General features: G+C 52.7%; 3 protein-coding genes across 3 annotated transcripts; 2 read left to right on the top strand and 1 right to left on the bottom strand.

Moving 5' to 3' along the window:
• Positions 1–2,152: 2,152 nt before the first annotated feature.
• On the bottom strand, positions 2,153–4,079 carry C8A04DRAFT_39028 (uncharacterized protein; the record flags this gene model as incomplete). The annotated part of the gene is made up of 4 exons (XM_062784434.1): positions 2,153–2,744; positions 2,818–3,144; positions 3,212–3,540; positions 3,621–4,079. The coding sequence occupies 4 exons, from the start codon at positions 4,077–4,079 to the stop codon at positions 2,153–2,155; spliced, it is 1,707 nt and encodes a 568-aa protein (XP_062634891.1).
• A 2,743-nt stretch (positions 4,080–6,822) lies between these two features.
• C8A04DRAFT_39029 (SnoaL-like domain-containing protein) lies at positions 6,823–7,816 on the top strand (the record flags this gene model as incomplete). Its single annotated transcript, XM_062784435.1, has 3 exons — positions 6,823–6,892; positions 6,952–7,019; positions 7,097–7,816. 3 exons carry the CDS (start codon positions 6,823–6,825, stop codon positions 7,814–7,816), a joined length of 858 nt encoding a protein of 285 aa, XP_062634892.1.
• Positions 7,817–10,151: 2,335 nt separating this feature from the next.
• On the top strand, positions 10,152–11,003 carry C8A04DRAFT_30892 (uncharacterized protein; the record flags this gene model as incomplete). Its single annotated transcript, XM_062781555.1, has 3 exons — positions 10,152–10,205; positions 10,269–10,475; positions 10,779–11,003. The coding sequence occupies 3 exons, from the start codon at positions 10,152–10,154 to the stop codon at positions 11,001–11,003; spliced, it is 486 nt and encodes a 161-aa protein (XP_062634893.1).
• Between the last annotated feature and the right edge of the window lie 1,804 nt (positions 11,004–12,807).

Genomic DNA, 12,807 nt, shown 5'->3' on the forward strand with positions numbered 1-12,807 from the left:
GGCGCGCAAAAGTACGGCTGTTGGGAGAAGGGGCTGTGTGCCTATTCCTCATGCTGCGGTTGTTTAGAACATCACGAGAGAGGAAGGGCATTGGTGGAAAAAATGTTGATGAGGCTGATAGATTTTATGGGAGGTGAATTAAAGTTTCAGGAGCTAGTTATATGAGCGGGTTGGTAAAGGCGATGGTGATATCCCTTCCCTATGGTGAGCGACAGGCAGCTTGTACGAGACGGGCCGCGAGAACGGTCAAGATCCTTCATCACTTCACAATTGGGAAAGGAGCTTGAAAGCGTCAACATGCCCGAGAGCAAGACTTCACCCAGCGCCACAACATCGAGAAGAGAGTGAGAGAATTAGCAGCTCGAGGGAATCCGACAAGCAGTGAGAGCTGATCCGTCCGTCCGGGGATAGTAGATTGAAGGAACCGTGGGGGTCCTCAGGCCCACGGTGGTTGACTTGGGGTTCCGATCCAAGCTACCGGCACTCCTTCTCATATCTAAGTGGCTGTGGGGGCTGGCCCAAATGTGGGTGCAAAGCCGAAGAGAGGGTGGACGCCCTGTCTCCTGGGCAACAGAATAAATCTCAGTGTTTCGACTTCATATCAGGCACATTAGGGCGGTGGAAACAGGGCGAAAGAACCCATGTATGTTAAAGCTTGGATTTGGCTCAACCAATGCAGTTAACAATGAGTGAGGAATTTGTCCGGTGATAAGTGTATGACACCTTCCAATTCGATGAAAGTGAGTGAGTTTGTTTCATGTGATTATTATTGTACCACCATACATGAGCAACAAGGTCAATCTCATTGTAGACCAGAGTGATAACAGCAGCGTTTGGTCTGTGATGATGACCCGACATGAAAAGCTGTCTTGTTAATTAGATCCAATATCTGAATGAAGTAGTTAATCGTTCTGTTTTGGGGTTGCAGTCATGTCAGTCACCAACTTGGTACCAGAGTGGTACGAAATATGCCCTCTGCCCGATGCCCCGTAAGGCGAGGGTATGACTTAAGATGGTCGTATCTGCAACTCGAGGTTCCGGCTAATCAGTTTTGTTCAAAAGATACCATCACCAGTTTTTGCTTTGCGTGGAAAGTTAAACAGCTTAGGGACGTGATTATGTTGTTATTCATTTTCCATCAAAATATTATTATTCTCCTTGGATAGTTGAGAGTATTGACTTAATTATAAGCAATTATCTTCTCTAGTTTCTACTACTTTGTATCTCACTGCGATGATTAATTATCTGGGTAATTAACGTTTTGTAGTTCCATTGTGTCCAAGCGAAAATAGCAAGCATCGGCAGGAGGTAAAGATGCGTCTGAGTATAATGTTGATTGTTTAGAAAGATCAAAGAGATCTACAAGAACAATTTTAAATATAAGGCCTGAATGATTTTGTTACGGTGACTTTTTTGCCGCTCATGTTGACTATTTGCAACTTAATTAATTACGTCTCGCAACTTAGTTGCACGATGAGATGTTCACCTCGTTGCCAAGAGCCGTGGCACAAACATCTCTCAACCAAGTCATTCAATTTTTAAACAATTTATTGATCAGAGTAACTTTTATGAGTTCACTCTCTAATACCTAATTACCCATGAATGTGTAAGTTTTGTAAGTTTTGTTGTACCGAAACAACACAGGCCAGATATACCCCAAGCCCATCGAAAGAACAAAAACAAAAAACTATTTCCCACAAATAAACCCAAAACAATGCTCCCCCAAAACCATGGTATCCCCACATTTCCGTAGTTAGTGTAACGCCGCCCTTCATTTCCACACGACCAAACATGAGACCAAACATTGGTCCCCCTCAAACGAACTGTGACGCCGTCCATCCAGCCCGATATCCCATTACCAGCGAATGTGCCCATGTCCATGTCCATGCCTAGCCAAACCAAACCAAACCAACCGGAGTTCCAGATCAACGCCCAGACTTGCACCGTGAGGCGTAAAGTATCGAAGCCAAATAACCCCCAATCTGTGCAATGCAGAGAGAAAAAAATAAAGCCAAATAGCCCCCCCCCATAAAGCAATACTTGTGTGATCATCTCAACTCTTACCTTCGAAACTTTTCCTCCTCTTTCGATGATACCCTGAATCCCAAAAACTTCTGTCCTCCACCGCCATTATCACACTTCTCCCCCTCTTTCAAAAATTTTCCTCTTTAAAAGGCGGTTTGGTCCGCAATAACTCTTCTCCCCACTCTCCCAATACCGCTCCCAAATCCAACCCTCCAGCATTTTCCCCTTCTTTCCCTAGGACCCGGGTCAAGACCTCCCTCGGCAAAGCGATTACGAAGTCGACGGGCACCTCCCTCAACTCCACCTGGCCAGTCCGCACCTCGTCCTCCAGTCCCTCCAGATACTGCAAGGCTGATTGTGGCAGCGGCATTCCGATCCTCCAAGCCACCGCTAGGACGCCACGGCGGAACGTCCTGATACCATGCATGTTGCGCTCAAAGTTGTGTAAGAGGGCACAGCCGCTGGTGAACGCGGCGTGAGTGGATATGTCGTCGAGAAACGGGATGAAGGTGAAGACAGCAGACCACAGTGGGATGACGATGGCGGGAGAATACTGTGGAGTGGCGCGTTTCGTGAGGTAGGTGTGCATCAAGGTGATGTCGGTCGTAGCCAGGGCGAGAAGGTGGGCCCTCGCAGTGGTTATGGTATCGCCTACGTGAATCGTGGTCATGGAAGGCAGTGGCCGGAGAACATTGTAGGCTACCATGTCGAGGTAGACTCTATGCACGCCCGCCAAGTTAGATTCGAGTTCAAAAGGGAATGGGTGAGGAACAGGGAAGATTGGGCACGTACTTTGTTTGAATGACTATGCTGTCCTCGGTGTACACGTCATGCGGCACCGGAATTAGCCTGCCTTCCAGTTGGCTGAGCTCATAGAGAAGGTGTCTACGAGGCACTAAGTCAGGCTCTTCTCCGACCGGCATCTGCGGCTTCATGTTGTAGGACATGGCGCGGTACTGCAGGTGAGATATCTCGTTCACACTGGGAAAGGAATTCGGGGGAGGCAGAAGTGACAGGGCGTTGACCGGGTTTAAAATGGTGTCCGGTCCATATGAGGGCAGAGGGGTAAGCGGGAGGCCTTTGATGGCTGGAGCCTTGAGGTAAGTACTGCAGAGGATGCTGTTCGTGGAATATTAGCGTTAGCCTAGAAGGATGTAAGCAGCCATGGTGTTGTAGTAATACGTACCACTCAAAGTTAAAGATGGCCCAATAGGTCTTGAACAAAGCCCGGCGCTTATTGGCATCCTCGGGGTTGGAGCTGCGGGGCTTCATGAGCACCACCTTCTCCACGTCTGAGTTTTGAATGTAGTCGAGAGCGGCGAGACGGTAAAGTGACCCCGCTCGATTCGTGCTCAGATGACATGTGAAGAGGAAGAAGTAGTACAGTGATTGGAGGGTGGTGACGCGGCGCTTGTCCGCCTCGGTCTCGAAGTGCTTCTTTGCTTCGGCCGCGAAGCGTTTGGTGAGGTCTGTCCCTGTAGCTGCATTGATATGCCTGACTCTCTCGGAAAATAACTGTAGAACCAGGGATCGGGGGGATGTCAGTAACCCATGGCGCATCTCTGGCTTGGCTAACGGGAGGGGATGCAACTGACCGAACGCAACCCACAGATGGTGTTGACGAGAAAAGGCGAACAAAACTGGCTATTTGCCAAATCGCCCCGCTTCATATCCCTCAAAAAGAGCTCCGAATCCAAAAGCAGCAGACAGTGGACAAAGGGATCCTGCTCATCACGACTCAAATAATCCGAGATGAGATGTGACACTAACCCATCCCCGGCAACTGAAGTCCATGGTTTCGCAGGCAACTTGTGCCGGCTCTCCGCTAACGCTTCGTTGTCGATGCGCTTGACCTCCCCATCGATGGTCGTTATGGGTTGGCGGAGAAAACCGGCGTCAACGACGGCCTCGAGGGCAAGTAGCGGGTTGTCGCCTTGTGCCCCTACCCTCCGCAATGCCTCGAAAGCTTCCGTCTCTGGTGCCTTCGAAATGCTGGTGAAAATGTGCTTGAGCTGACCGTTTTCCCGCTGCAACTCCTCCGATGTCTGCTTCATATCGGCGAGACGCGAGACAAAACCCTCCCGCACGTCATACTTGCACGGGTCATGGCGCCGGATGCAAGACTTGCACCTTGGCCGCTCACCGGTGCACTGGGATATCGGGTTAGGATCCCGCGCTGGCGTGAGTTCAACTTTGAGATGCAGGGGCACGGGCCGCTAAAACTCACTTTTGTTTTCCGTTTCTGGCACGTACCACACGCAATGCTGTTTTGCGTGCGGGTCTTCTGATGGCCAACACGCTCTTTGCGGTCGGCCAAAGATCCGGGCTTGGGAGGCGACTTGGGTGACTTTTTGTTTCGCATCTCGGACGACGTGGAGCTGGCGCGTGAGTGGTTGGTGTCGTCGAGACCGGCGGGCGGTGAGGGGGCCGCGTAGGTTGTAGTTGTGGTGGTGGTGCTGGTGTTGGCGAGGGCGGCGACAGCGGCCTTAGCTAGGCGGGTTTGCGACGACGAAGGCATGACGCATCGAAAAATCCAGGACCCCCGATTCACGCCTGCTCCGGGCAAGGGCCAGAGCGTGGGGTTTTTAAAGTTTGGAGGGGTTTCGAGCAGTGGAGGCTCAAGGAAGGCCAGCGTTCGAACCGTTGGTCGTGCCCAAGCAAGCCTCCCGTTCAGCCATGCGAGGGTTGAGGGGGTGGTCGATCGAGGCTGGAACGTGACAAGCGCGCATCCATTGTCCCCCATTTTGCACCCATTGTTGTGACAAGCCGGTGAGCCCACCCGGCTCAGAATCCCCTGGGTTTCGGGACCATCTCCGGCCCCCTGTGGGTCTCCCGCACCTGTGATTGGCGCTGCAATCGCCAAGGTTACTTTCCGAAAGAACTCGCGAGTCAGGGCGGTGTTTGCGATGGGGCCGTTCTCTTCCCAGGTGTGGCTGTCCACCATATTTTGCACGCTTCCGATCTTTTTGCAAGTAGCAATGCTCCGGGATCTGGTCTGGAGTGCCAGAGCGCGTGAGCGCACTCAGCGGGTACCCATCCCGGTTGGTGCCTGGGGCCAGGATCGCAGTGTAGTGGATGTACAGTACATCACCTCTTGGGGCCTGTTCACGTCACCTGGGCGAGAGAGCACGAAGCACGAAGCCGAAGTCTGGACCAGCCCTGCAAGGGCGGCATCTTGAAGCTTGTCGAATGTGCTGGATCTGATGGAAGATGCCATCGTCCCAAGTGGCGCATTGAAGGTGGCGCGCAGGTTGGGTGGTGCGCGCAATGCGGCCGTTGGACCGGGCTGATTCGGTCATTTTGTCCGATAATGGTCGGCGATGGGTTTGCCCCAGAAGCGTGTTTTCCTTTTGCGAGTTGGCTGGCCCAGATCTGACGTGCGGGAGATCGGCTACCGGCGGAAATTTTGGGCCTCTTATAGCGCTGCATAGGCTTTAAGCCCTGGCGAGAGGCTTGTTCGTGTAAAAATGTCAATCGTTGAAGAAGGTCAAATATCGCGAAGGAAGTCGTTTTGTTGGTGTGGTTTCGTGTGCTGGGAAAGAAGGACGGGAGTTGGAATGACTGACCGTCGTGCGCAACACTAAAGCGTTGCCCCTGGAACTAGATCTCACGCCAGGTCCAACCCGGATGCGCCTTCCAAGAAACTCAAAGCTGTCGGCCTGGGCCCTGGAGCGACGCGAGTCGGGCATGCAGCGGGTGGTGCCTTCCTCCCGCTGGCTCATTACGGAACCTTGAAGGCCTGGAGAGTTGAGGATTACAGGGCAGGAGGGCAGGTGGCAGGGAGCGTTGCGGGACAGTGGGGTGGGGTGCCCGGGGCGATGGCCCTCGGCCCCGCAGTGATTTTTTTGGTCCCCGAGGAGGCTTGGCGGCTTGGGGGATTGATGGGGCTCCGGGCGGAATCGAGCAATCGCACCCAAGATTGGCTTGATGATTGCCAGGCGCCAAGCTGGAACAATTCCGCGCGCGGTCGGATCATCACTTCCGCCGGCTTCCCATTGACGCGGAACAGCACTCAATTGGATCCAAATGCGAAGTCGTCTTCTTAATTCCTATTGATCGCCCAATTCAGACCCATTGCGGGTGACAAACCCCCCACTTGCCGAATCATGAACTCCTGATGTGAGACCGGGGTCTGCAGAACTCCGAAAACCTTCGAATTTCAGATCTCGTGGTTGAAACACGAGCCTCATTTGGAGGCTTTCTCGATTTGGATTCACAGTCTTGGGTAGCATTGTGCTCGAGCTTGGCCAAGCCGACACCAACACACCAAGAGGAAGGCGATAACAGTCGGAAAGTACACAACCACGTCAACTAACCTATGGAGATTGGAGGGGGCGAAACTTTCAACCGCGAAAGGCACGCGACAGCACCCGGAATATTATGATGGCATTCGACGCGTGATAGTCTCGACGTGGCGCCCGAGGGCCATCTTCTCAGATTCAAAATACTCGGTAAGTCTGGAGACGGGCGCAGATACTTTTCCGAAGTCCAAGACTCCTCCGCACGAAAGCCGCAGCTCGCTACCCAAGATGAGTAGCGAGCGTACGGTGTACCGAGTTTGACCTGCCGTTGGACATTTGCCGGCGGGGCAATATGCGAGGTCATACATACAACCCCAAAACCCGAATGGGGCTTGCGGATAAGTAAACCATAATTTGGAGACCTAGGAGTGAGCTCCTAATTACTAAAAACATCCACCCGCATGTTTATCGAGATCCTTACGCTGAAACCCGCAACCTAACCACCACGTGGTGTCTTGTCTGCCTTGGTCGTTTCCTGGACCTTCTTATCGTCATTATGGAGAAAGAATTTGCTGAACTCCGAGAAGAAGTGCGCGCCTTACGAAAGGAGCTGTCCCGCGTTTCAGGCAAGGCCGTTAAATCGACGTAAGCAATTTAAATATCACAACTAACATCAGCAACGCAGACGAAGCTGAAGTGCGTAAGAGTCATCACAAATACGGGTATTACCTCGACAAATGCCTGTACAATGAAGTGAGTTCACCCCTGTATCTTTACAGTAATCCGGTCTGTATCTTACAGAACCCGAACACCACTCACCCCCTCTCCAGGTCGTAGACATGTTCTCCGACCACCCCGACGCCTACGTCGAGTTCCTCGGCTCACGCTACCGCGGCAAAGCCGGCATCAAACGTCTCTACCAAGGCCGATTCCAAAGCATGTTCGTCGCCGGCCGCAACGGGCCCGTCCACGGCTGGCTACTGGACCACATCATGATGCAAGACATCGTCGACGTCGACGACACCGGCACCCACGCCTGGTGCCGCATGCGCACGCTCATGCAAGCCGGCACGCACCAGAGCATCGAGGAGTCCTACCCGCGCGGCCACCGGCAGTGGTGGGAGGGCGGGCTGTATGAGAACGAGTATATCAAGGAAGATGGGGTGTGGAAGTTGTTCCGGTATCGGTATTTCCCGTTTTGGCATGCGGATTTTGCGAAGGGCTGGAGTCATACCAAGAAGAATTACATCCCCTGGCCTACGGTGACATATCCGGAGGATCCGTTGGGGCCGGATGAGCTATTAAAGCAGAAGATGTTGTGGCCGGATACGCGGGTGGTGCCGTTTCATTATCCGCATCCGGTAACGGGGAAGAAGACGGCGGAGGATGATTTACGGGCTCCGGTGTATGGGGCCGATGTGGAGACGAGTGACCCCGCGTTGAGGTTGGATTTGCCGGAGGGGCAGAGCCGCCCGGGGGCTAGTGAGCAGGAGTCTAGGCCGGGGGAAAAAGTGTTGCCCGAGTTGGTACAGAACAAGGCGGTGGAGTAGGGATTGTACATGGGCCTTAGAGCCGAGTGTGACAGTTATCAGGATCCGTTTACGAAGTAAGGGAGAACTCAAGTTCCGGGGATACGTTACGCTAACATCACTATTATTGTCCTGTTATTTTCTGCAATCTGAATGAATTCACCTCGTCAGGAGTTAGTATTGTCTTTGGATTCCCATCATTGTTGCGTGGCGAGTCAGCTGTTGGGGAATCCTTGTCTCGCCTGCTCTCCCTTACTTGACTGGGGTAGCTTGCGCAGGGCATTGGAATGTGGTCCGGCCCGACCCGAAATGTCGGAAATCGCAACCACCGGATGCGGGGTGCATGGGTTGCGGATAGTATGACTCGATGGTCCAGAACTATTCCATGGGGCAGTTATTAGATCATAGTTGCTACATATCTCCTGTCGCACGACAAGGAGCGGTTGTAGGTCGACTATTTTAGTTTCTCACCACTACAGGTAGGACCTCGTCGTGTGGATGGCAGATCAAGGGAGGCTCGAACGGGTGATGCCGTGCGACTGTCGCGTGGATTGGAGTTCGATGTCAGTCGAAACATTGTTTGCTCGCCACTACACTCGCAAGATACTTTGGGTAGCCGGTACGTAAGAATGGTGCGTTAGTGAATCATGATGTGACAGTAGAGCTGTCAGGGACCTTGGCGCTCTTGCGTGCATGCAGTAGGTACGGGATGCTTTTCTACGCCTTACCTTAGGTACGTACCCGCCATTCCATTGGCCTGAACGGCCTCAGAGTCGCACGGGGTGGGTGTCATCTACGTCTCTGCATGCACACTTCCCGGGTTCGCACGCTTCCAGCGGGCGTGTGCCGGGTTGGGCTTGCAAGCAGGACAGCGTCCAGTGTTGGCGGGCATATTGGTGGCTTCTGGGAAGAAGGTTGGCTTACAGTTGGTGTTACGGTGATAGACAGCAAAGGATAATAGTAAAATGTGAGAGCGGGTAGATGAGTGGCTTACAAGTTGTGGAGGGAAGTTGTTGTTGCAATGAGTAGGTACTTGATGCGATGTGATGCTGAAAGGAAATGACCGAACTAATTATCTACCATTTCGTTGCTCTCGGGGATTCACGCACAGTAACTTACCCAGCTCGGATCGGGTCCACGGGCTCACTATCTTAGTCGAGCCGGTGAACCATTCCATGGCCGTAGAGGTAGTAGATTCTGATGCTGTTCTGGGCTCAGTGGTCCGTGTTAATCAGGAACGGTAGGTCTCACAAGGCAGAAGAATGATTTCGTTGACACAGGAAGCCTAACTGAAAGGTGATGGTGTATGGTAATCGACGGTGATAGGTGTCTGAAGAAGGCCTCTGCCGAGAAGGTAATCCTGCAGCGGAATGAGCTGCAGCGGGATGGGAACATGCAGGTGGTTGGTGGTGGTAACCAACGAGCATTGGGATTCAAGCTTCTAGGACGCGTCAACTCGCCTGCATTGCTGCCCAACAAAAGTCACACGCGGTGCGGAAGAATACCTGCTTGCAGAGCGATAACCACCTGCTAAGAGATGGTTGTGCGTGTAGCAGTCAATCACCCACCTAAATATCCTAAATCATGGGTTTAAAGACCTTCCAACCTCCAGAGCTTCAGACCCGCCTTCAACCTTCGAACTGACATCAGTCGGCGTGTGAACTGACCCTGGATTCTCGGCTTGGAATTGTCCAACACAATGGCAAACGTTGCAATCGTTCTCAACAACTACTTTCGGCCAGTCCTCGTGCGGTTTAAGATCAAGGACTTTTCGATATGCGGGTCAGCCACTCGATCCGAGTTGGTAAAGCTGGGAGCGGAAGAGAGGCTGAAGGAGTCGGAGCTATCGCTCTCGTTGATGAGCAAGTTCCTCGAGAATCCGTGAGAACCGGAAGGGGGAGACCTCTTTCACTTCCGCTATGTCCGATAAGTTTTGCTGACTACCTAGTTTTGAAGGGGACCAAATGACCATTTCTGCCTGGAAGATCAATAGACGGTAGTGGATGGTAGCATGACGCTAAAAGAATATGTGGAATGCACCCTAGAGGTACGCTGGGCCACCTTCCAGGAACTTTCATGTCATCGTGACCGCCCATGACTCGGGGCTGTATAACATCCAGGTCCTAATTAATCTACCAACCTCTCCTACAGAACCTGAAAGCCGTGACATCCGGCAGCCAATCCGAGGTTATCTTTATTACCGTGTTCCTGCTGAGAAACGGGAATAGGCCAACAGCCGGCACCTTATCCGCCAGTGGATATGCGATGAGTGCCTCGGCGCAAGGAAACGCTATTCATCCAGCCGACATGACAGCGAAAGAATGGGGAGTGGTGATCAAGAACAACAGCCTAACACATGGCTTCTATATTGACTTGCCGCGTGGAGAGCTCCATCGGGCAAGACGATCCGGTACGTTCAATACGAATGGTTCACCTGCCCAGACTGCCAGCTGACCATATTGACCTCTGATAGCCTTCAAGCTTCGAGGCAAAGGTGCCGAGGCAATCCCCTGAATTTCAGCTCTTTGATGACTCCGCGGTGACCGTAGTCGAGATCAAGACTGCGGAGGAAAAGGCATACGTTGAGAACTCATTCTCCGGCCGTCAAGCTCAGGATAGCGCCGGTGGTACGGGGAATGGGTCTGCTTTGAGTCCCTCGGTCCTGAGGGTAGCATACAACGTGAGCTGCAGAAAATTTCACTATTTCAAGGGAAAGACAATAACAAGTGGCTTGGATGTAGTTTCCCCGAGTCGCTTGTTTTTAGATGCCGGTTCCCTCCAGCTCACCGAGGATTGCATGGCAATTCTCAGGACAATCGCAGAGACGGGTCCCGGGCCTGCCCAAGAAGCCAAGATTAAGCGATTTGGAGATCTGTTTGGTGGGTGGCCGTTGTCGGAGCTGGTTTGGTTTTGGGGCCGTTTTTGTGATGAAAAGTTCACTTACTTTATGTTGCTGGGACATTACTTGCCTACCGCAATCCAGCTTAGAGGCTGCCTCCACAGCACAAAGTCATGGGACTGCGTCTGGGGCGAGACCACGACGAAAAAGATGGGCAACATGAGGGCAGCTGCCGGTGCGAGCTTTTCAACCCAGGCGGTGTCCGCGTCTGCGTCGTCAGAATACAGCAGTGGTTTCAACAGGTCCAACACCTCCGAGAATTTGACATGGGAAGCCAAGGGCGGTGACACGCTGCTGTGCTCCAAGTAAGTTTAACATATCCACACACTTACATCCTGAAGCTGGGAGAGACGAATGGCCTTGGTATTAATCGAACCGTCTACCACAGTCCTCTTAAGTGGGTTCCAACGGTGCATAATCCTGACAACTGGCGAGCCGTCGAGGTCAGTATCGCCCCCCTGCCCCCTCGGTTCCATCATTGCATGTTTCCTTGCATACCTCAGGTAGGTACTAGGACCACCTCCCAAGAGAAAGCTGACCATAAAGCTGCTTTAGTCGCTACCTCCGGAGCCCGTCTCATCCCTCATTAATGAGATCGTGAAGCGTGATCAACTTCCTCACAGTTTTCCTGACCCCGGCAGACACCACCAAGTAGCCCAGTGGGCGGCTGTAGATGTACTCTAACGGCAAGTGGCAGGAGGATACAAGTAGAGGGGAAAGAGAATGACGCAGTGTCGGTATTTAGGCTATCAAAAATCAGAGTGCGCGCTTCCATGGTTGGCGTGCAAAACTTTTGTTTAGATCCGGTGTGGAGGCGGCTATGAGTATCTTACAACTCAACCTGGAACCATCTTGGCGATTCCACAAGTACTTGACGCGCAGTGACTTGACAAGGGTCTAGTGACCGTGATCCATCGGCTTGGACTGCAGACGTGGCGGAAGCGGAAGACAAGGACTTGATCGGACCGGTGTACTAGGTCTGTAGGCCGCGAAGGAACTTACTGAATAGCACGAGAAATGCGTGAAAGTTAGGTCAAAATTCCTGAAACCTGAACCCAACTCAAGCATGGTTTCCCCCTCTCTCTGGCCGAGTGTTATGACAGCTGCAGAAAACAACTCCCGATTATTTCCGCCTTTTCGCAAACGATCTCGACCCCAACCAATCCCGTTGTCAGAAACCACTCAACTGGGAAACTGCGCTGGAAGTCTGCCTTGTGCGGGGTTCTCCTTCCTTGTGTTGGTTGTGTTCCTTGATATTGTCAACTCCTGAGCTGAGGTTTGTTCCGACGACTCAGCGCCAAAGCGTGTGCCAAGGCCTGTGGGGGTTGTTGAATTCCGCCCCCAACAACCCCTGTTTCCTCCAACAAAATACCACGCCCTCATTTCCGGTTGTTCTCGCATGAATTATCGCGCGTCCAACAGCACTTAAGACCGTTGTATCCTCCGAAAAGCCACGGCCGTAAAGCCGATGGGTATCGCGGGTCCCGCGGCCTTTTTCCTGCCTTGTTTAGGTTGTTGCCAGTGAAACGCTTACCCCCAACTGCGGCAGTCGCGCGCCCACATTCCGCGGCAGGTGCAGAGGACATGCAGGAATCCCGAGGTTTTAACCGCTTTTGTTCTTCAATAGCGATCCGCGACTGTGCGATTCACCAAGCGCGCAGTATCGGATCCGGGGAGTCGCGACCGAAAGGTTTAGCGTGAAGCCATTGAGTTGGGTCGGCTTGATACCCTGGCGGATGACGTGCAGGACATCGCGTCGGGTTGATCCGACGCGGCGGACGCGCCGAACGAAGCATCGTCAACACGGACACGGAGCGGAGAGGAACTGGACTTTCGCGGCTTGTCGACGACTGTGTTGTACTTCGTTAATCATTCAAGATCATTCAGACCTTCATTTATTCACGGCGTGGTTGCTCAGCCGCGGGTTGCCCGTTTCAATTGCTTCTCGGCGATGTCGGATGCCGAACTCCGAGCTGACTTGGGACCGCAGTTTGAGTCTTTTCGTGGCATCTTCAACTCTGCATTACAACCAGCCAACAAGACCACAGAAGGGAGGGAATTACAGCAATGAGAAAATTCTCGGATGCAATATGGAGACACAGAATCCATTTGC

Source organism: Dichotomopilus funicola (assembly GCF_033296635.1).
Source record: "Dichotomopilus funicola strain CBS 141.50 unplaced genomic scaffold C8A04scaffold_57, whole genome shotgun sequence".
Lineage (NCBI taxonomy): Eukaryota > Fungi > Ascomycota > Sordariomycetes > Sordariales > Chaetomiaceae > Dichotomopilus > Dichotomopilus funicola.